At 40.0% G+C, this 25220-nt stretch overlaps 1 protein-coding gene across 2 annotated transcripts in view; it reads left to right on the forward strand.

The window, feature by feature from the left end:
* The window catches only part of LOC115224856 (protein SFI1 homolog), a 66710-nt gene that overhangs the window by 5989 nt on the left and 35501 nt on the right, over positions 1-25220 (forward strand). The window contains exons 2-13 of one of the 2 annotated variants that reach the window (XR_005003927.1): positions 2242-2297; positions 4277-4490; positions 7370-7455; positions 8377-8490; positions 8603-8689; positions 10969-11058; positions 11964-12155; positions 14664-14894; positions 16518-16652; positions 17467-17564; positions 18661-18846; positions 19512-19611. Coding sequence is in view for 1 of the 2 variants with exons in the window: in XM_029795806.2 (XP_029651666.1) it covers positions 18782-18846; positions 19512-19616; positions 21113-21326; positions 21731-21906; positions 22882-23142; positions 23530-23605; positions 23746-23952; positions 25020-25163 (1248 nt within the window). In the remaining variant the exon portion in view is untranslated. Of the gene's footprint in view, positions 1-2241; positions 2298-4276; positions 4491-7369; positions 7456-8376; positions 8491-8602; positions 8690-10968; positions 11059-11963; positions 12156-14663; positions 14895-16517; positions 16653-17466; positions 17565-18660; positions 18847-19511; positions 19617-21112; positions 21327-21730; positions 21907-22881; positions 23143-23529; positions 23606-23745; positions 23953-25019; positions 25164-25220 lie in introns of those variants that run through there. The other variant, XM_029795806.2, reaches the window with a different exon arrangement.

Here is a 25220-nt window from a genome sequence, read left to right on the forward strand (position 1 = left end):
AAAACCGAGTTTTATTGGGAAAGTAAATCCTCACAGGCGTACATGGTATTGCGAGACTCCAAAAAAATCGTCAATACCGTTTTTTCACTCGATATAGAATGAATATATATAAGTGTTATATATATATATATATATATATATATATATATATATATATATATATATATATATTATATATATAACGGAAAGCTTTATGAAAATAAACAAAAGACGAAGGCAGGTGGAAAATATGTATATATATATATATATATATGTATATATATTTAATACTGGCCGTAGCCAGTACCGCATTGACTGGCCTCCGTGCTGTGGGCACGTAACGAACACCATCCGAGCGTGGCCGTTCGCCAGCCTCGTCTGGCACCTGTGTCTGTGGCACATAAAAAGCACCCGTGTCGGTGGCACATAAAAAGCACCCACTACACTCACGGAGTGGTTGGCGTTAGGAAGGGCATCCAGCTGTAGAAACTCTGCCAGATCAGACTGGAGCCTGGTGCAGCCTTCTGGCTTCCCAGACCCCAGTTGAACCGTCCAACCCATGCTAGCATGGAAAGCGGACGTTAAACAATGATGATGATGATGATGTTGATATACATCAAAATGTATACAAATACTCCTCAGTACCACACACACAGATACAGACACACACTCACACACATATGTGCACTCATGCACACGCACACACACATATATACATACACACATACATGCATACATCTCAAGTGCACACACACACACACACACACACATATACATATATGTGCATGTGTGTGTATATAGGCGTGTATCTGTATATATATATATAGGCATAAATACATATACAGTAGTATATAGAGAGGAGAAAGAGAGCGAAGAAAGAAGAGAGAGAGGAGAAAGAAAAAGTGCAATATATATATATATATATATGTAGAGAGAGAGAGAGAGAGAGAGAGAGAGAGAGAGAGAGAGAGAGAGAGTGGCAGTGATAAATAGGTTTATAGCTTGGTATTTAAGTATGTATAATGCCTTCAAGATTAATGGCTTATGTAAACCATAAACACTTGTTTCAATTAACAGATAAATACCAAAAACTATAATTAGGGCAAGATCGTTAGAATGTTGGGGAAAACACTAGCTTGCAACATTCATTTCTACTCTGGACATTCAGAGTTCAAATCTCACCAAGGCCAACAATGTTTTCATTTAGGTGTGTGTCACACAGAGGGACTGAACCTGAAACCATGTGGTTGCGAAGAAAGCTTCTTACCACACAGCCACTTGCCAGTTCTCAGTCAAACCGTCCAACCCATGACAGCATTGAAAGTGAATGTCAAACAATGATGATGATGATATATATACATACATATATATATATATATTATATATATATCATCATTATTATATATATATTATATATATATATATATATAATATATATATATATATATATATATATATATATATATACACACCACACATACATATATATATATATATATATATATATATATATAATGGAGTAAACACATAAAGTGAAACAAGGTGGAAAAAAGAGTACTCAAATACCAGTGGTAGAGTAAGATGCTTTATTTAAGCAGCAGAAAATTCCACAAAACTGTACTCTTGAGTTCGCTTGCTGTTCGTCGGACAGTTTTTGCTACTGTCTGATGAACGGCAACGTGAAACTCAGAGTAACAGGTTTTGTGGAATTTTCTGCTGCTTTAAATAAGTATATATATATATATATATATATAATATATATATTATATATTATATATATATATTATATATAATAATATATATATATATATATAATATATATATAAGGCAAATAAGAAAATGGAGAGGATCAACAATCGACAAATATCAGCCAGTAACATCCAATTATATCTATTAATTAATTGATTACAAACATATGTGTAAGTGGTTCAAGTAAACAAATGAAATAAGGCAATAAATACGTAAACAGATACATGTCTTCTAATAGAAGGGCAGCAAGCTGGCAGAATCATTAGCATACCGGGTGAAAAGTTTAGTGGTATTTTGTCTGTCTTGACATTCTGAGTTCAAATTCCACTGAGGTCAACTTTGCCTTTCATCCTTTCAAGGTCGATTAAATAAGTACCAGTTGATGTAATCGACTTAATCCCTTTGTCTGTCCTTCTTTGTCCCTTCTATGTTTAGCCCCTCTGTGGGCAATAAAGAAATAAATATTCTCTAATAAAGTTCCTTCTTGAATGTTCTGGTTATTTCTTTTCACAGAAGCCATTTTGGGAAAGACAGCAAAAACCAAATTTCTTTCAAGAAGCAAATGAAATGTAAGTCCATCTCTGTTTCAAAAATCTTTCTCGATAAAGATTAGGGGGCAATTTTTAGGGTTTGGGATAGAATTTCCAACGTTCCTCTATACTAGGTCCTTCTTTTGTCATCTACTATAAAGCAGCCCTGCTTTCTTTTGTAATCTCACTCAGTTGAAGGGATTTTTAGCCTCACAAGATGCATGGGTGACCTCACTGGTGCTGGTGCCATGGGAAAAGCACCCAATGCTCAGCCTATAGAATGAAGGAAGAGTGGGTGTTGCAATGGGGATGACTAGGGTTATAAGCTTGCTTCTTCCTAACCACATGGTTCTGGGTTCAGTCCCACTGCATGGTACCCAGACTGATAAAATTTTTTCAGTCAACACCTCTCACCCATACTTTCTTCACCTTCCTTGGAATTTGGCATGAATGAAACTTAAAGACCCAGTCTTCAGCAACACACCAAACCAAACCCACAACCGTCATTTACAATTGAGTACCACCTTGCAACATATACCACACATACCTTTATTGGTTTTAGATGCAAATGTAGCCGGGTATAGGGGTCGCAGGAGGTGTGAGTGCATCCCCTAAAATTTTTGCAAGGAGCAATGAAAACACTTTGAACATCCTCTTGAAAAATTGGGTTTGTACTCCCTAAGCAAATTTCGCTTCCACACTTCTGTAGTTCTGTGCAAACATTGATGTCCCCTTGGCTTTCTCACACTTGACCAGGCAGAAAATTGATTTGTTACAGTCACCTCTTTCCTACCCACACACCCAGTCCAAACCCCTATATTCCCTCACTAATTATCTCCACCCTCCCAATGTCCCTCAAGGGAATGTCTTCATACATCTTCGCCACCATCTCTCTAACTATTGCTCTCCTTATCTTCATCTCTAGCTCAATCTCCTTCCTCTTCCAACCGGGGCCTCTATGTATCTAATCTACAACAAGGTGCCTACCCTTGTCCCTTTTTACTTTTAATCCACCCCCCACCTCAATACAACCCCCCCCTTCTTCCAGCTGAGGAGTTTAATCTTGCAAGTTGTTTGGTGACCCTGCTGATGCTGGTGCCACATAGAAAACACCCGGTACTCTTTGTAAAGTGGTTGGCATTAGGAAGGGCTTCCAGTTGTAGAAACCATACCAGAACAGACAGCTGGATGCTGGTGTGGCTCCTGGCCCAGCCAGCTCCTGCCAAACCATCCAACCCATGCCAGCATGGAAAAACAGATGTTAAATGGCGATGATGATGGTGATGACTAACCAGAGGCAAAAAGAGCTGTGCTAGCTGTTGGCTGGTATTCGTTTTCAGTTAAGCAAACTGGAGTAATGTGAAAGGAAGTACCTTGCTCAAGAAACAGTGCATCACCCAGTCCAAGAATTGAACTCGAGACTCTATGTTCATGAGCCCAACACCCTAACCACTGGTCCACATGGCTTCAGCATCTCCCAAAAATGCATCTTACTGAGTGGCTGTGTGGTAAGTAGCTTGCTTACCAACCACATGGTTCCGGGTTCAGTCCCACTGCGTGGCACCTTGGGCAAGTGTCTTCTACTATAGCCTCGGGCCGACCAAAGCCTTGTGAGTGGATTTGGTAGAAGGAAACCGAAAGAAGCCCGTTGTATATATGTATATATATATATATATATATATGTGTGTGTGTGTGTGTGTGTGTGTGTGTCTGACCCCCAACATTGCTTGACAACCGATGGGGTGTGTTTACGTCCTCCGTAACTAAGCGGTTCAGCAAAAGAGACCGATAGAATAAGTACTGGGCTTACAAAGAATAAGTTTTGGGGGTCGATTTGCTCGACTAAAGGCGCTGCTCCAGCATGGCCGCAGTCAAATGACTGAAACAAGTAAAAATAAAGTAATTAAGGTATATTTTTACTGTTGTAGTTATAGTTGTTTTGTGTTGTTGTTGTTGTTGTAATGTTTTCATTGTATTACCTTGTACTTATTGTTGTTGTTGTTGCCGTTTTTCCACAGAGAAAAAATTCCTGATAAATTCATCCAATACAAATACTTGCTGGCTTGGTACCGGGAATGGCGGAAGCATTGCAGTGCCAAAGATCTGCAGAGGAAGCACAGTCTTCGCAAAGGTCTGAAGGCTTTGAACCAGGCAGCTTTGAAGAGTCGGTTATTGTCAGAATCTCTCCAAGAACGCATCAACCAGTTGTGGCTTAAGTCCTGCCTCCAAAAAGTTTGTCATTTCTTTTTCTTAATTTTTTTTAGGGAAAGGGGCATAGCGTAGTGGTTAGGGTATTCGGCTCATCATTGTAAGGTTATGAGTTCAGTTCTAGGTGACGCATTCTGTCCTTGGGCTGGTAAGCTGGAAGGCTGCACCAGACTTCAGTCCAACTTGGTATGGTTTTCTACAGCTGGATGCCCTTCCTGATGCCAACCACTCTGAGAGTGTAGTGGGTGCTTTTACATGCCACTGGCACAGGTGCCATTTGTGTGACACCAGTATCTGCAATGATTGCGATTTTGCTAGGCTTGATGGGTCTTCTTCTTCTCAAGCATGACATAATGCCAAACGTCTTGGTCATTGCCTCCATGGGGCCCAGCACTTGAAAGGAACTCAGCCACATTGCCTCATATATATATATATATATATATATATATATATATATATCTATACATACTAGAGGGAAACCACTATGTGGACACCCTTATGCTAGAAAAGATCCGCTATGGTCTTACCACTAAGAATGGTCTCAAGAAAAATTTAGCAAAACAACCAAAATTGCTAAATTTTTCTTGGGAACATTTCTTAGTGTAAGACCATAGTGGATCTATTTCTAGCATAAGGGTGTCCACATAGTGGTTTCCCTCTAATATGTATATAATACAATTTTACTGAACCTTCAGTCATTTTATATGCTAGACCACTAGTGTGAAATCGATGTTAGTTAAATTAATATCTAATTTCTCACTCTCATTTGAATTTTATATACATCATCATCGTTTAACGTCCGCTTTCCATGCTAGCATGGGTTGGACGGTTCAACTGGGGTCTGGGAAGCCCGAAGGCTGCACCAGGCCAGTCAGATGTGGCAGTGTTTCTACAGCTGGATGCCCTTCCTAACGCCAACCACTCCGAGAGTGTAGTGGGTGATTTTATGTGCCACCGACACAGGTGCCAGACGAGGCTGGCAGACGGCCACGCTCGGATGGGTTTTTTATGTGCCACCGACACAGGTGCCAGACGAGGCTGGCAGACGGCCACGCTCGGATGGTGTTTTTATGTGCCACCGACACAGGTGCCAGACGAGGCTGGCATACGGCCACGCTCGGATGGTGTTTTCTTATGTGTCACCGACACAGGTGCTAGACGAGGCTGGCGGACGGCCACGCTCGGATGGTGTTTGTTACGTGCCCTCAGCACGGAGGCCAGTCATTGCGGTACTGGCTACGGTCACGTTCGGATGGTTTTCTTATGTGCCACCGGCACTGGTACCACAAGGATACAAATTCCATTGATGTTCATCTATTTTGATTTGGTTCGATTTGATTTGATACGATTCGATTCTATTCTCACTTGCCTCAACAGGTCTTCACAAGTGTCACAAGAAGGAGGTATGCACAGGTGGACTGACTACGTCCCAGGTAGGGGCCACGGATTATGGCTTCACTAGTCTTGCCGGGTCTTCTCACGCACAGCATACTTCCATAGGTCTCGGTCTCTAGTCATTTCCATGGTGAGACCTAACGTCCGAAGGTCGTGCTTCACCACCTCGTCCCAGGTTTCCTGGGTCTACCTCTTCCACGGGTTCCCTCAACTGCTAGGGATTGGCACTTTCTCACACAACCTCTCTTCATCCATTCTCGCCACATGACCATACCAGCGCAATCGTCTCTCTTGCACACAACAACTGATGCTTCTTAGGTACAACATTTCTCTCAAGGTACTAACGCTCTGTCGAGTAAGTACACTGACATTACACATCCATCGGAGCATACTGGCTTCGTTCTCACGAGCTTACGCATGTCCTCAGCAGTCACGGCCCATTTCACTGCCATGTAGCTAGCTGTTCGTACACATGCATCATACAGTCTGCCTTTTACTCTGAGCGAGAGGCCTTTAGTCACAGCAGAGGTAAGAGCTCCCTAAACTTTGCCCAGGCTATTCTTATTCTAGCAGTTACACTTTCAGCGCACCCACCCCACTACTGACTTGGTCACCTAGATAGCGGAAACTATACATATATATATATATATTTAATGGCTGCCCCCTCGTTATCGAGTATGGCCATTGCACGAAGCTTAACTGTTACTGGTGCTGTGATCGAATGTGACTTTTTAGCCCATCTAAAGATCTACAATGTCTTTTACAGAATTAGCAGCTAAAACCTTTACCGGTAATAGCCGGCTGTAGTTGTAACTGGGCTTCATGTACCTTTGCATGTCGTTTAAGTTCTCCCACCGAATTACACTCTCTTCCAAATGCCCGACAGATATGATTAGCATGGTGTGTTACACCACCACTAGTGGCCAGGTTGTCACTCATCTGTCTCGTTTTATGACTACGAAGATGACTCATGAGTCCAGCTTTACTGAGGCAGGGTCTTGCACAGACATTGCATGTCAGGATCAAAGGAAGACCCTTCCCTTCTGGAAGTATAACAGCGATGCCCTTCCTGACATCCTTCCTTACTTTCTCATGAGCAACTCGAGATTTCTCAAACGTGGCTGTCCCCTCATGCACAATCCTTCTCCATGTATATATATATATATATATATCTATATCTAATTTATTTATATATATATATATATATATATATATATACATATATATATATATATACATACATGCACCAATGAATATAATGATGGTGGTCTAAGAGAGAGCATCTAACAAGTCTTGTGAATTTTTTTGGCAGATTATTTTGTTGTGGTTTTTTAACATTCTGAGTTCAAATCCCACATCAAGCAACTTTGTCCTTCGCCTAAAATCAAAGATGATAATTGTCAGAAAACACTTCCATTTCCATTCTTTAAATATTCATTAGCGTTAAATCTAAACATATATAATTATGGATCTCTTCTTCGTCATCAATGGTTTCCTGTTTTCTTCAGTGGGAAGTGAAGACAAAGATTCATTTACGGGATCGATTGATGTCAGCTTTGCAGCTGTGGAAGGAAAACGCAGCTTTGAAGAAAAGGTAAAGTGAAATCGTGACCAGCTTTCTTATGATTTTGAAAACCTTTCTGGCACCATTTTCTACCATATTCTTCATTCTTTTAATCTTTTACTGTTTTCTGTTGTTGGACTGTGGCCATGCTGCAGCAGCTCTTTGATGGGTTTTTTTTCATTCATTTTTAGCCAATCAAATTAACTCTAGTATTTGTTTGATGACTGGTACCTATTCTGTCAATCTCGTTTTGTCGAACTGCTAGCTTGTAGGGATTTAAACAAATTAATAGTTGTGTATAGGTGGGTGAGATAAATACAAACACTGAGACAGACACACTCACACATACACATGCACTCATGTACATGCATTCATACATACACACTCATGTTCTTGCACACACACATGCACACATGCTCACACACATGCATCACACACATGCACATATGCATGCACACATAAGCACACACACATGCATGTACACACACATGCATGCCCCCCCACACACATGCCCTCCCACACATGTGCTTACACACACATAGCTGCACACACACATGTGCCTACATCCACACTCACACACACACACACATGGTATGTGCATTATATATATATATATATTATATATATATACACAAAAATATATATACACACATATATATATATATATATATATATACAGCATCTTAAATCTGCTGTAATTCTTACAACTTTTAATAAAATGTTGTAGTGCGAAACAATTGTACTAAATTACCGGATCCATTCTTGTTGCTTATTTTTGATTATAATCACCCCGCATATTTTTATGGGTAAAACTTTAAAAAAATTCTGGTGCATCTAAGTTAAGTACCATATACATTTGAATCTAAATTGTTGCTGATCTTATATATATATATATATATATATATATATACATATATACACATTTGTGTTTTCCGAATTGTTTCCCTACAGAATACGGATCCTTCAACAAATAAACGGCAGGAATCGTCTCAAAGTTTCCTTCACGAAATGGCAATTACATTTTCGGAAAAATCAACTTCAATCCAAGGCCGATCTTCATTACAGGTAATCACTAATTGCATATGTGTGTGTGAATAGCATTATGTTTTGGTCAGTGTAATGTATTTCTTGATGGGAGGTGGTGGTCACTACATATTCTGTTTTCCCTCCATTACAGAAAACAGCTGACCTTAAAGATGTGGTGTTGTTGGTGTCACTACAACAGACGCAGGCAACACCTGAAGACTATGGAACTGGCAGCCAGGTGAGGGATGTTGTTGTTGTTGGTGTTGTTATTGTTGATTGCCTTTGTTTAGTTGCTTTAAACAGTATTATACAAATGCATACAGATAAAAACATGAACACATAAACACTTATATACATACATATCACGTGATCACGTGACCGACCAGTCCATCAGATGTAGTTACACATCGCTGGTCACAATGTGCTTCGCATTGTTTTTGCCTTCGAATGACGCCACCCTGCTGGCTAAGCGAGCAGGCCAACAGAAGAACGAGTGGGAGAAAGTTGTGGTGAAAGAGTACAGCAGGGATCACCACCATCCCCTGGTGGAGCCTCGTGGAGCTTTTAGGTGTTTTCGCTCAATAAACACTCACAACGCCTGGTCTGGGAATCGAAACTGCGATCCTACGACCGTGAGTCTGCTGCCCTAACCACTGGGCCATTGCGCCTCCATACATACATATATACATGTATATATACGTGTGTACCTATCTGTCTGTCTATCTATCTGTGCCTCACAGAAGCAATGACAAGCAACCAAGACATTTGGAGATATTCTGTGCTTGAGAAGACTTGGCAAGCCAAGTGAGATCGTAGCCATGGCTGATGCCAGTGTCACTTGACTGGCACCTGTGCCAGTGGCATGTAAAAAGCACCATTTGACCATGGCCGATGCCAGTGGTGGTAGCATGTAAAAAGCACCATGTGAGTGTGGTTGATGCCAATACCACCTGACTAGCTCCCATGTCAGTGGCACATGAAAAGAACTATTCAAGCATGGTCAAAACCAGTGCCACCTGACTGGCCTCTGATCCAGTGGCACGTAAAAGGCATCCACTACACTCTTGGAGTAGTTGACGTTAGGAAGGGCATCAAGCCGTAGAAACCTTGCCAGATCAAACTGGAGCTGTTGTAGCCTTCTGTTGTTCTCTCAGTCCTTCTCAAAATTACCATTTTGTTTTCCCTCAGACACCATCTCTCACTCCAATACAGCATTGCAGACCTCACACAACTTCAATAAACCCTTTCTTTCATCTTCAAGGAGAACCTCTTCCCATATAACAATGCTGCACATTCCCTGAACTTCACCCAGCCAAGTCTTACTCTTGTTGTCGCAGTTGCTTTACATCCTGTATATACACACACACACATATAAATATAATTATATAGAAGTTGGTTGTTATGGCTGGTCCAAGAGTGACCGTTGGTTTCACATTTATTATCGTGACCTCTATTAATTTTGTCTTTAAGTTCTAATTTTCTAATTGCTAAAAAGCCCCCCTTTTAATTTGTTATCTATTGTTATCTATATGTATCTATATATATTTATATATACACACATGTATGAATGCCTGCATGTATGTATATATATATATATATATATACACACACTCCTGTCACAACCTGGGACCTTGAAGACCACTTTAATGCAAGAAAGTATACTAGTCCCTTAATATTTGATATTCAATATTTCATCCATTCAATAAGACAATCAATACTTCATTTCATTTTACACTATATATACTATTTATACTATATATTCTATATTCTATATTCTACATCAGTGGTTTTCAACCAGGGTTCCGTGGAACCTTAGGGTTCTGCCAGTACAGTCCAGGGGTTCCACAAGAAGTTACAAAACTGCTAAAATCAGCAGTAATTTTTAATTCTCCTGTGCAGATATGTGTGCATAAGACTATTAAATTATTGCACAGGGGTTCCTCGAGCCAGTGGAACGTTTCCTTGGGGTTCCGTTCCAGCAAAAAGGTTGTAAAGCACTGTTCTACATTAATATTATAAAGAACATAAATAAAGCGTAAAAACACAGAGTTGGAATTTCTTTGAATTATATATATCATTCTATACACAATCATACAAACCCCTTTTTATTTATTTATATATATGTTGGTGGCACGTAAAAGCACCATCCGTTCGTGTCCGTTGCCAGCCTCGCCTGGCCCCGTGCCGGTGACACGTAAAAGCACCATCCGTTCGTGGCCGTTTGCCAGCTCTGTCTGGCACCTGTGCGGGTGGCACGTAAAAAGCACCCACTACACTCACGGAGTGGTTGGCGTTAGGAAGGGCATCCAGCTGTAGAAACACTGCCAGATCAGACTGGGCCTGATGCAGCCTTCTGGCTTCACAGACCCCAGTTGAACCGTCCAACCCATGCTAGCATGGAGCACGGACGCTAAATGATGATGATGATGATGATGATGTATGTATGTATGTATAGACACATGCATGCGATTTTGTAGCCGGTTCTTGTGATTTTCTTGTTCTTCTTCTGCTCAACAGGAAGCATCACAGACATAAGTGTATCCAAGTTACATTCCACAGATTCTACACCATTTTTAAAAGTCATTCAATATCATTGTTGCACTACAGGTACGACAACCACTAACTGTTACACCTTACATGCGCGTGTGTGTGTGTGTGAGCATGTGTGTGTGCATGTGTGTGTGTGTGCATGTGTGTGTGTGTGTATGTGTGTGTATATGTGCGTATCCATATTTTTGTGTTTATGTGTATCTATATGTGTGCATGTGTGTGTGTGCATATGTGTGTGTGTATGGGTGTATATATCCATGTGTGTATGTGTATATCCATATGTGTGCATATGTGTGTGTATATATGTGTGTGCATGTGTGTGTATATATGTATATGTACATGTGTATGTATGTAGGTCGTATGTATGTGTGTATGTATATGTGTATGTACGTATACAGATACGTATGTATATAGATATGTATGTATGCATATATATGTATGTGTGTGTGTGTGTATGTAGGTATGTATGTGTGATATGTGTATGTATATGTGTATGTATTTATACAGATATGTATGATTATAGGCATGTATATATATATGTATATACATGTATATGTATATATGTGTATATATGTGTATATAGATATATGTATGTATGTATATGTATGTGTGTTATGTGTATGTATACATACCTGTGTGCATTTCATTGTTTTTGTTTATTTATTTGTTTATTTTGTTTATTTATCTATTCAGAAGGCAGTGAGCTGGCAGAGTGGTTAGCACGCCGGGCGAAATTCGTAGCCGTATTTCGTCTGTCGTTGCGTTCCGAGTTCAAATTCCGCCGAGGTCGACTTTGCCTTTCATCCTTTCGGGGTCGATAAATTAAGTACCAGTTACGCACTGGGGTCGATGTAATCGACTTAATCCCTTTGTCTGTCCTTGTTTGTCCCCTCTGTGTTTAGCCCCTTGTGGGTAGTAAAGAAATATATTTATCTATTCTTTTATTTATTCTGCCATCACAGGCACCGCACAATAAAAAAAGTGTTCCATCTTTGGAAAAAAGCCGCAACCATTTCAATGGCAGAGAGCCACGATCTTGTGCTGCATGTGATGCAGTCATGTGATCAGTTGATACTGAGAAGAGCTGTTGCTCATTGGTCGAATCAGTTGTGGTTGGTGAGAGAAAGCCATCGAGCTGACCAATGGATGCTCAGGTAACTTCACAATGTCTCTGGGTCTTTTTGACTGGGGTGGGGGGGGGCTTCTTGTTTAAAATATTGTTCTGTGCTGAATGGGCTGGCAGAATTGTTAGAACGCCGGGCGGAATGCTTAGCAGTATTTCGTCTGCCGCTACGTTCTGAGTTCAAATTCCTCCGAGGTCGACTTTGCCTTTCATCCTTTCGGAGTCGATAAATTAAGTACCAGTTACGCACTGGGGGGGCGGGGGGCGATGTAATCGACTTAATACCTATGTCTGTCCTTCTCTGTCTCCTCTGTGTTTAGCCCCTTGTGGGTAGTAAAGAAATAGGTATTTTGTCTGTCGTTAGGTTCTGAGTTCAAATTCCGCCGAGGTTAACTTTGCCTTTCATCCTTTCGGGGTCGATAAATTAAGTACCAGTCACGCACTGGGGTCGATATAATCGACTTAATCCGTTTGTCTGTCCTTGTTTGTCCCCTCTGTGTTTAGCCCCTTGTGGGTAGTAAAGAAATAGGTATTTCGTTTGCCGCTACGTTCTGAGTTCAAATTCCGCCGAGGTCGACTTGCCTTTCATCCTTTCAGAGTCTATTAAATAATTACCAGTCACGCACTGGGGTCGATATAATCGACTAATCCGTTTGTCTGTCCTTGTTTGTCCCTTCTGTGTTTAGCCCCTTGTGGTAGTAAAGAAATAGGTATTTCGTTTGCCGCTACGTTCTGAGTTCAAATTCCGCCGAGGTCGACTTTGCCTTTCATCCTTTCAGAGTCTATTAAATAATTACCAGTCACGCACTGGGGTCGATATAATCGACTTAATCCGTTTGTCTGTCCTTGTTTGTCCTCTCTGTGTTTAGCCCCTTGTGGGTAGTAAAGATATAGGTATTTCGTTTGCCGCTACGTTCTGAGTTCAAATTCCGCCGAGGTCGACTTTGCCTTTCATCCTTTCAGAGTCTATTAAATAATTACCAGTCACGCACTGGGGTCGATATAATCGACTTAATCCGTTTGTCTGTCCTTGTTTGTCCTCTCTGTGTTTAGCCCCTTGTGGGTAGTAAAGATATAGGTATTTCGTTTGCCGCTACGTTCTGAGTTCAAATTCCGCCGAGGTCGACTTTGCCTTTCATCCTTTCAGAGTCTATTAAATAATTACCAGTCACGCACTGGGGTCGATATAATCGACTTAATCCGTTTGTCTGTCCTTGTTTGTCCTCTCTGTGTTTAGCCCCTTGTGGGTAGTAAAGAAATAGGTATTTTAATTCCTGGGACCCATCTTAGTCTTTTGATATAAGTTTCCTGTTTTAACCCCTTTGTATTCAGGTTATTTTGTCAATTGTGAATGCCCATGGTTCAGTGGTTAGAGCATCGGGCTCACAATCATGAGGTTGTGAGTTCAATTCCCAGACCAGGTTGTGTGTTGTGTTCTTGAGCAAGACACTTTATTTCATGTTGCTCCAGTTTACTCATTTATAGAAATGAGTTGTGATGTCACCGGTGCCAAGCTGTATCGGCCCCTTTGCCTTTCCCCCACCTTACTGGCACGGGAAAAAACATTCTAGTGAGGTCGTTGCCAGTGCTGCTGGACTGGCTCCAGGTCAGGTGGCACGTAAAAAACACCATGTGAGTGTGGCCTTTGCCAGTACCGCCTGACTGGCCCAAGATGGAAGGGAGGAGAAACAGGGGAGGAGTATATATATTTGTAGGGAATCAAGGGTGAGGGGATTTATAACCCTTTTAAATCCAACCCATCTGAAGCTGTCCCTGGTTCTATGATATAAAATCTGTTTAAAATGATTTAAATCAAAAAAATGAAAATCAAGACTCAAAATTTCACATCAATTTGTTCCAAACACCAGCTTAATAATTACTCTTTTACTCTTTTAGTTGTTTCAGTCATTTGACTGCGGCCATGCTGGAGCACCGCCTTTAGTCGAGCAAATCGAACCCGGGACTTATTCTTTGTAAGCCCAGTACTTATTCTATCGGTCTCTTTTCCCGAACCGCTAAGTGACAGGGACGTAAACACACCAGCATCGGTTGTCAAGCAATGCTAGGGGGACAAACACAGACACACAAACATATACACACACACTTATATATATATACATATATACGACAGGCTTATTTCAGTTTCCGTCTACCAAATCCACTCACAAGGCATTGGTCGGCCTGGGGCTATAGCAGAAGACACTTGCCCAAGATGCCATGCAGTGGGACTGAACCCGGAACCATGTGGTTGGTTAGCAAGCTACTTACCATACAGCCACAAAATTATTTTGATAAATTCTTCATTATTTTCAAAATTAAATTAAAACGATGCCTGTATTTCAACAGGGATATGGTAACAAAAGGGTTAAAGTGATCTAAAGGAAAACCTTCCCTCAAACATTATGTCCCAAACACCAAATTCTTAACTGCAGGACTATGCTTGTATCTCTGTCAGAAACGATCATTCTCGCATTTAATTTTTGTTTATACTTCTCTTATTTTCGTTGTTATATTTTTTCTTTTATTTTACATCGTCCAGACGATTCCTGAAGAAATGGCATCGAAAATGGCACAACAAAACTGAGTGGCACCAACATGTTGTGAAGACAATTCATTCACAGAAGAAATCTAAGATTCTTAAGCAATGGCAGCGGAATGTGATTTGCCGGAAGAATCAGTGCATCTCTGCCACAGAACATATACAGAAACTGTATTTAATGAAACTGTTTACCAAATGGAAGAATTTCGGTCAAAGGCAGAAACAGACAAGGTATGTACACGTGTCTGTGTGTGTATATTTGTACACACACACACACACACCACACACACACAACACACACACACACACACACACACAAACACACACACACAAACACACACAACACACACACACACACAACACACACACACAAACACACACACACACAAACACACACACACACACACACACACACACACACATATATATATATATATACACACATATACATAGATATACATCAATCATCATCATCATCATTTAACATCCGCTTTCCATGCTAGCATGGGTTGGACGATTTGACTGACGACTGGCGAACCAGTTGGCTGCACCAGGCCCCAAACTTGATCTGACTGGCCCCCGTGCCATTGGCACGTAAAAAGCACCCACTACACTCACGGAGTGGTTGGCGTTAGGAAGGGCATCCAGCTGTAGAAACTCTGCCAGTTCAAGATTGGAGCCTGGTGCAGCCATCTGGTTAACCAGCCCTCAGTCAAAATCATCCAACCCATGCTAGCATGGAAAGCGGACGTTAAACGATGATGATGACGATGATGTATATGTATGTATATATATATATATATATATATATATATATATATATATATATTTACACACACACACATATATTGGGCATCCAGCAGTAGAGACCATATCAAAACAGGAAATAGTGCTTGGCACTGGACACTCTGGCTTGCCAGTTCCTCTCAAACCACCCTAACCCATACCAACATGGAAAAACAGAAGTCAAATGATGATGATGATGTTGATAAAGAGGGAGAGAGAGAGAGAGAGGGAGGGAGAGGAAGAGGAGTGAGAGTTAACAAGAACGAGGGTAGAAACAGGTGATCTGTTGAAGAGGAGGGACACGGTTACCTAAAGAAGGGGGGGGGGTTAACAAGAAAGAGGTGTGCTGCTGTAAAGGAGACTCATGGTTACCTAGCCACAGGTAAGAGCAAGCTCATACATACATTTAGGCATACACACATACATATATGTGTGTGTGTGTGTGTGTGTGTGTGTGTTTAGTATGTTCTGCACTATTTGAAAATGAAAGACAACCAAATGTTCTTAAGGGCAGTGCTCCAGCATGGCCAATTATTCTACTGATTAAAACCAATATACTCTTTTACTCTCTCTTTTACTTGTTTCAGTCATTTGACTGCGGCCATGCTGGAGCACCGCCTTTAGTCGAACAACTCTACCCCGGGACTTATTCTTTGTAAGCCCAGTACTTATTCTATCGGTTCTCTTTTGCCGAACCGCTAAGTAACGGGGACATAAACACACCAGCATCGGTTGTCAAGCGATGTTGTGGGGACAAACACAGACACACAAACATACAGACGCATATATATATATATATATATATATATATATACGACGGGCTTCTTTCAGTTTCCGTCTACCAAATCCACTCACAAGGCTTTGGTCGGCCCGAGGCTATAGTAGAAGACACTTACCCAAGATGCCACGCAGTGGGACTGAACCTGGAACCATGTGGTTGGTAAACAAGCTACTTACCACACAGCCACTCCTAGGAAAAAAAAAAAAAATAGCAATACAACCTCTTCAAATATTTGGTTCTAAGTTTTGGAAATAAATATTTTCTTCTGTGAAATATTTCTTTTTCAGATTTTGTCTGAGATTTCAACAAGAAAAATGGTGGAAGCGGATGAAAACAGTTTGCTTTGAAAACTGGAGATGTTTCTTTATCAAGAGGCTTCAAGCTAAACTGATCCACCAATGTTGGTCCCACATGTGTGTACGGTAAGTTGTGTCTGTATAAACCCCAATGAATCCCTTTATATACATGTCATGTGAGCAGGGGAAATTTGACAGTGTAAACCAGAGGTTCTGAACCACGGCTCCCAGGGCCCCACGCAACCCTCAAGAATCCGTCTGGTAGCTATTCATCTTTTCAGGATCGGTAAAATAAGTACCAACGGAGAACTGGGGCATATGTAATCAACTTAGCCTCTCTTCTGAAATTGCTGGCATTGTGCCAAAATTTGAAACCATCATTATCTATTACTAAGGCAGTGAGCTGACAGAACCCTTCAGCGATTTGGCCAAAATGCTTAGCGCCATTTCATCCGTCTTTGCTTCCAGAGTTGAAATTCGCCCAATTAAGTACCAGTTGCCTACTTGGGTCAATCTAATCAACTGAAAATTTTGAGCCTTGTGACGAGAGTAGAAAAGAAGATACGTTCTGAGTTCAAATCCCGCCGAGGCTGACTTTGCCTTTCATCCTTTCGGGGTCGATAAATTAAGTACCAGTTGCGTACTTGGGTCAATCTAATTGACTGAGACCCCCCCTCCCCCAAAATTTTGAGCCTTGTGACGAAAGTAGAAAAGAAGATACGTTCTGAGTTCAAATCCCGCCGAGGTTGACTTTGCCTTTCATCCTTTCAGGGCCGATAAAATAAGTACCAGTTGAGCCCTGGGGTGGGGGGGTCGATGTAATTGACTTGTCCATTCCCCCAGAAATTGCTGGCCTTGTGTCAAAATTTGAAACCAACGATTACTTGCATATCATCAACAACCTTTCAATGATGTTAACACTTCGTTCCTCTATATTCAGGAAGGCCATTAAACACTGGAAAGAACTTCACCACCAGATGGCGTTGGAGAAATTCGCAAATCACTTTAAATCTGTACAGAAGAATCTACAACTGAGAGGTGAAACTATATGTTGCTTTTTTTTTGTTTACTTTTTACCTGTGTTTTTTTTTCCAGTTGTTGTTGTTGTTGTTGATTGGTTCACATTGCTCCAGCATTGCCTTGTCTCCGATGACAAATACACAGAAGGAAAGCTAGCTAACTGACCATTTCTGACGATGTAGATCTATGACTAAAGGCATTTCAGCTGTCATCAAAAACCCCAGCTGTCATCACCATTTTTGTTAAGGAGGAATAATCTAGCAAAAATAATCTATGATTTGATGAGTCCTTTAGAAAGTTATCTAATTCTGGTCAAAAAGGGCAAGGGAGTTAATTCTAAAATTTAAACTGATTAAAATAGAAAGCAATGAAGTGATTTGCTGTTGTTTATATTTAGGAATGTGAATGCACATAGTTTAGTGGTTAGAGTATTTAGCTCAAAATCAAAACGTCATGAGTTCAATTCCCAGTGACGTGTTGTGTCCTTTAGCAAGACACTTTATTTCACATTGCTCCAGTCCATTCAGCTGGCAAAGATGATTTGTACCTGTAATTCAAAGGGGGCCAGCCTTGTCACATTCTTTCTGTCTCTCACTGAATCTCCCTGTGGAACGCTCAGCCACTTGCATGTAAATTTGACGAGCAGGATGTTCCAGTGATCGGATCAGCTGGAACACTCGTGACTGTAACCAACGGAGCATCAATTAATCTGACTCTGCCTGTAGCAGATCAATCACGATCAATCATGATCAATCACGATCAATCATGATCAATCACAATCAATCATGATCAATCATGATCAATAATGATTAATCATGATCAATAATGATCAATAACGATCAATCATGATCAATCATGATCTACTGCAGTGTCTCACCCAGTATGCTTACATCCCCATAACTTAGTGGTTCGGCAAAAAGAAAGCGATAGAATACGTACTAGGCTTACAAAGAATAAGTCCTGGGGTGGATTTGTTCAACGAAAAGGCAGTGCTCTAGCATGGCCACGGTCAAATGACTGAAACAAATAATAGAATTAAAAAATTACATATGAGGGCTTCCACACAGTTTCCATCTATCAAATTCACTCGACCATTCTTATAATATTTCTGCAGCAGTTTCAAGAGATGGACATCGACGCTTCAGAAGGTTTATGAAGAGAAAGAGGAAGCGAAACAAGCGGAAAAGGTGCTGCAGGAGAGACTGGTCCATTTTATTTTCCACCAGTGGTACAGGATGAGTTTGAACTCACAAACCTCAAAACCTCTGCTGTTACGTTACCACAACAAACTACTAGCCAGGTAAAGTGACTGTGGATGCTGTTGTTGTTGTTGTTGATGATGTGGGTGTTGTATGATGAAATGAATAGAGACAGAAAGGAGCAGAGGGAGAGAGAGGGAGAGAGAGAGAGAGAAAAGGAGAAAGAGAGAAAAGAGAGAGAGAAAAGAAAGAGGGAAAAGGAGAGCGAGAATGAGAGAGAGAAAAACACAGAGTGAGAGAGAATTAGAGAAAGAGAGAAACAGAGAGGGAGAGAAAGAGAGAAACGGAGAGGGAGAGAAAATGAGAGAGAGAAAAAACGGAGAGTGAGAGAGAACTAGAGAAAGAGAAAGAGAAAGAGAGAAACAGGAAGAGAGAAAAAAGAAAGAGGGGAAAAGGAGAGAGAGAAACAAGGAGGGAGAGAGAAAAACAGAGTGAGAGAGAACTAGAGAAAGAGAGAGAGAGAGAGAAACAGGGAGGGAGAGAAATTAAGAGAGAAAGAAACGGAGGGAGAGAGAGAAATAGGGAGGGAGAGAGAGAAGAGACAGAGAGAGAGAAGAGTAGACATACATATAAGCATACAAACAGAAAGAGAGAGAGAGAGAGATTTGACTGTTATTTCTAGCAAGTCAATGTAACATGGTAGAAGTCCCCCCCCACATCACCAAAATGGTTTTGTATTCATATTTGTTTCTGGTATTTCTTGTAGAGTTACCAAATCTTGGCACCAACTGATTATTCGGAAGCACCAATGCTCGGACAATTCCCTGTTAGTCTACAGAGCTCAACTGTCGAAATATTTCACCAGGTGGCGGTAGGCATCCTGTTTTCTTTTTCCTTTTGTGTTTTTGTTTTTAATAATAATATATAATGAAATTATTGTATACAGTGCTCAGGTGCACCGCAACTTGTCAGAAAGTGCATATAAAGTACATGCAGTAATGCAGAAATGTCTGGAAAGCGAACAATGTATGAGTCAGATACATGCTTGTGTGTGTATGGAGGGGAGAAAATCAGGTGTAGTGTTGGCGAATCTCAGGAAACATGGAAGTTTTGAAGGATGCAGTGCTCCGACAACTAACAACCGATGCCGGCAGTCTGTTCCATGCTTCAGCAACTCTCAGCGTGAAAAAATGTTTCCTGAAGTCATGGGAGCTGTGCTGTTTTCTTACTTTGTAAATATGTCCACGGGTGTTAGATGGGTGGAGTTTGAAAAGGTGCTCAGAGTTATTGTTTGTGCGATGGTTGATTATTTTATGGGTGTCTGCCAAGTCAGCTGCCAGACATCGGAGTTTCAATGTGTCCATGCCCAGGGAAGTAAGGCGTTCAGGATATGGCAAATGCCTGATGGAGGGTATATGTTTCAATTGGTTTCTTATATTTGTGACTGCAATAACGAAAACAACAACAACAGTCATAAAACCATAATAACGTTAACCCTTTCTACTAAAGGCACAAGGCCCGAAATTTTGGAGGGGGTGGGGTAGTCAATTGCATTGACCCCAGTGTGTAACTGGTACTTACTTCATCAACCCCCAAACGGATGAAAGGCTAAGTCAACATGGGTGTAGGTGTGTGCATTGGTGCGTGTGTGTGCATGTGTGTTGCGTGAGTGTGTGTACATGCATGTGTGTATACTGGTTTGTGCATGTGTGTGTGCAAGCATGTTTGTGCAGGCATGTGTGTGTGTGCATGCAAGCATATGCGTGCATGCATGTGTGTGCATGTGTGTGTGTGCATGCATGTGTGTGCATGTGTGTGTGTGCATGCATGTGTGTGTGCATGCATGTGTGTGTGTGCAGGCATATGTGTGTGTGCAGGCATGTGTGTGTGTGCATGCATGTGTGTGTGTGCAGGCATGTGTGTGTGTGCATGCATGTGTGTGTGTGCATGCATGTGTGTGTGTGCAGGCATGTGTGTGTGTGCATGCATATGCATGCATGTGTGTGCATGCGTGTGTGTGCTTGCATGTATGTGTGTGTGTGCATGCGTGTCAGTGGCATATGATGGTTGTTGCACAGGGTGCACTGCCGCACCAACTACCACCAAACTTGAATCCGGGGTGCAACTAAAGTTTCCCATTAAGATTCGTTATCCATAACGAATTTGCCGTTTTCGATGGGTGCACAGGCACAAACCTCGCCCACCCAAAACATACACCCCAGGGGTGTGTGTGTGCGTATGTTGGCAGCGAAATGACCCTCTTCGTCACCAACCTCATAACTAATTCGTTTCAGACAATCTTAGAATGGTGAAGATATTAAGGGAGGAACATGTAATAAAAGACTCTTTCTGGCACCGGTTTTCCAGGCGGCTGCACGTGGTGTACGACTGCGAGAGATGCATCAAGGGACGGAAGAACAGACTCGCCCTACAGCAATGTCTTTCTGGGTGGAAACACGTCATCAGCAGAAGACAGTTGGCATCGCATTTCCATCGGAAGTCTCTCTTGCGGAGATTCATCGTTTGGCGGAGAAGAGCTCAGCAGAGAATACGGAAGAAGGTTCTGCTGGAGGCTGAAATGGTAAAATTTTACATTTGTTCATAAAACTTTCTCTCTCTCTCTCTCTCTCATATATATATATTATATATATATATATATATATATATATATATATATATATATATATATATATATATATTATATATATATATATATATATATATACATACATAACATATATACATATATATACACACATACATACATACATAAATACATACATACATACATACATACATACACACATACATATATATACACACATACATATATATACATACATATATATATCTATATATACTTACATACATATATCTATACACACATATACATACATATATATATATATATATATATATACGTACAATGACTAAAATCAATGTGAGATGAAATGTAAACGATGATGTTTTGTGTATTTCTACCAGAGACGCAATGTGTTACACCAAAAAGCATTCTTTGACCAATGGAGGTGGAACGTAAAGAGATGGAAAAGTGCCAGAAGCGAGGCACTAATTAACATGGAGAAGTTGATTAAGAAAAACCTGATGACTGGTGCCTTTGACACCTGGAGGAGAGCTTTGTCTAATTTATTATTGGCCAGGTAGGGACGAACGGTTTTCGTCTTATTTCTGTATTTCTTTCTTTCTCGTAGAAATAAGAAAATGGCTCTTTGAGATTCCTGTTTTATTTCATAAATATACATACATACATAAATACAAATCTGCACATATACAGACATACATACACACATACATATATACATACATACATACGTACATACATACATACATACATACATACATACGTATGCACGTACATACATACATAAATACATACATACATACGTACATACATACATACATACATACATACGTACATACATACATACACACATGCATACATACATACGTATGCACGTACATACACACATACATACATACATACATACATACATACGTGTGTATACACATATATATGTGTTTGTGTATTTATACATATACAGATATAGTCATGTATGGATATAAACATACATATTTTCATGTTCATATATACACATGCATATCCTCATGCATGTATATATATATATATGTATATGTAGGTCCCAGGTTGAGTCGGGGTTAACCACAGTAAATAAAGTACTCAATACATTGCAGAGTAAATTAATTTATTTTATAGAAGGAGCTTCTACAGGACTAGAACTGTTTCATTCAAAAGAAATCATCAGGAAGCTCATGATGATTTCTTTTGAATGAAACAGTTCTAGTCCTGTAGAAGCTCCTTCTATAAAATAAATATATATATATATATATATATATATATATATATATATATAACTATATATATACACATATATATATATATGTATATATATGTGTGTATGTGTGTGTATATATATATATATATATATAAATATATACATACACATATGTATATATATTCATGTATGTATCTACACTCACATATACTCCAACACACACACACACATACATATATATATATATGTGTATATATATATATATATTCATGTGTGTATAAGTATATTTATGTTGCATGTGTTTATAAAATAATATTTCAGAGATTACAATAGCTGCCACCAGATGGCATTGGTGAGACAGATCTTAACGGAGTGGCACAGTTATACAGAGAAGGTCTTAACCAAAGCCGTCATTCGCTTGCAGATGTCTCTACAGATGGATCCCTGGTTATGTGGCGGCACCGATTTGCAGTTGTTGGACAGTTCAGACTATGAGAGCCAAGATGGTTTGGAAGCTCTGGAAGAAGGACAGGCTGAACAACTGGAGGATGGTGCCAGTCCAAGGACTTTCGTGAAGTACAAGTCAGTATCATTTACTCTTTTACTCTTTTACTTGTTTCAGTCATTTGACTGCGGCCATGCTGGAGAACCGCGTTTAGTCGAGCAAATCGACACACACACATATATGTGTGTGTGTGTGTGTATAAGTGTGTGTGTGTGTGTGTGTATTTATGCTTCCATGGTTACCACATCCCCTTGTATATGTCACCCCTACTTATCCTACTTCACGAAGTACCAAAAATGCCCCCTATTTTTCAAATATTATCACATGGTGTTCCATGCAATATCCTCTGCATTTCTATTTATTTTATAATTATTACTAAACATGGGACCAGATGTTAACCCCTTAAATTCTTACTCTATTTTTATTTATTTATTTACGTTTTGCTTTCTTTGACTTCTTCTCAGCTCATCGAATTCCTTGCAGCTGGAGACTGGTTCAGAACAAGTAATCTGTGACTTGGACTCTGCCACAAGAAAACAGGTAGGCACTTGTTTATCTATTAATCTAGGGATCAAATTTGCAATTCTTAATCTTCCAAATTTTTTATTTTATTACAATTTTTAAAAATTATTTCTTTTCTTTCTGTTTTTTTTTTGTTTTTGTTCCTTTTACGTTTTCAGCAATTGATGAGAAAGTTGATAACCATTCTCAAGAACTGGCCGCAAAGCGCCGTCTTGCTTCAATGGAGACAATACACAGAGATAAGTCAATATAGAAGACTACAGGTGGAACTGATGAAAGAACAACAGCGTCTGCAAATTACCTCAGCACATTTCAAACTTTGGTGCCACCAACACAGATTGGCAAAACTTGCTCAAAGACACAGAGTCAGTATAGTTTTGGTGTTTTCATTCCAAATTTATTTTTTGTTAGACGTGTGGCGGGGGGTGCCCCTGATGATAATAGGGTCCTTTTGTTACAGTTGTCCCTGTTGTTGTTGTTTCTTCACTACAGTTTTCGCTTCCTCATCACTGGAATAATTTAGCGCCTTCAAGACTATCATCTCTTCGGCCCCATGAAAGGGGGTTTGAGAGGCAAACATTATTTCAGTGACGAGGAATTGAAAACTGTAGTGAAGAAGTGGTTCAAAGAACAGTCAACAGAATTTTATGGGACAGGGATACATGCTCTCATTTGAAGGTGGAACATTGCTATTGAGAGAAGCGGTGACTATATTGAGAAGTAGGGATGTGATCCACAGAGGACCAGCTTCATTTTGATGTATGATACATGTTCCTGTGTTGGTGATTATACCTGTCCTAAACAAAATGGCATTACTTTTTGACTCACCCTAATATATATATATATATATATAATATATATATATATATATATATTATATATATATATATATATATATATATATATATATATATATATATTATATATATATATATATATATATTATATATATATATATATATATATATATATATATATATATATATATATATATATATATATATATATATTATATAATACGTGGAGGCACAATGGCCCAGTGGTTAGGGCAACAGACTCGTGGTCGTAGGATCGCGGTTTCGATTCCCAGACCGGGCGTTGTGAGTGTTTATTGAGCGAAAACACCTAAAAGTTCCACGAGGCTCCGGCAGGGGATGGTGGCGATCCCTGTTGTACTCTTTCGTCACAACTTTCTCCCACTCTTTCTTCTATTGGCCCGCTCGCTTACCCAGCAGGGTGGCGTCACTTGAAGGCTAAAACAATGCAAAGCGCATTGTGACCAGCGACGTGTAGCAACATCTGATAGCCTGGTCGGTCACGTGATCACGTGATATATATAATACATGTATTATATATATATGTATGTACACATGTGCATAATTTAAGATGTATAATAAAAACAAATTTAAACCTTAAAAAAAAATCATTCCAGGACATGAAATTAAAATCTGAAATCTTCTCAAAATGGAAACTGTATCAGAAACAAAGAAAATCCAAGTCTCTCTTACTTGCCAGAGCTTCCAGTTTCTACTTCAACCATTTCCCAAGTCAAATATTTTCTCTTTGGTTAGCAAAAGTAAGTATTCCATAGTTTTTTTTCTGTCTTTTTTTGCCTTTATTCATTTTTTGTTTG

The sequence above is a fragment of the Octopus sinensis genome, linkage group LG26 (genome assembly GCF_006345805.1).
Source record: "Octopus sinensis linkage group LG26, ASM634580v1, whole genome shotgun sequence".
NCBI lineage: Eukaryota > Metazoa > Mollusca > Cephalopoda > Octopoda > Octopodidae > Octopus > Octopus sinensis.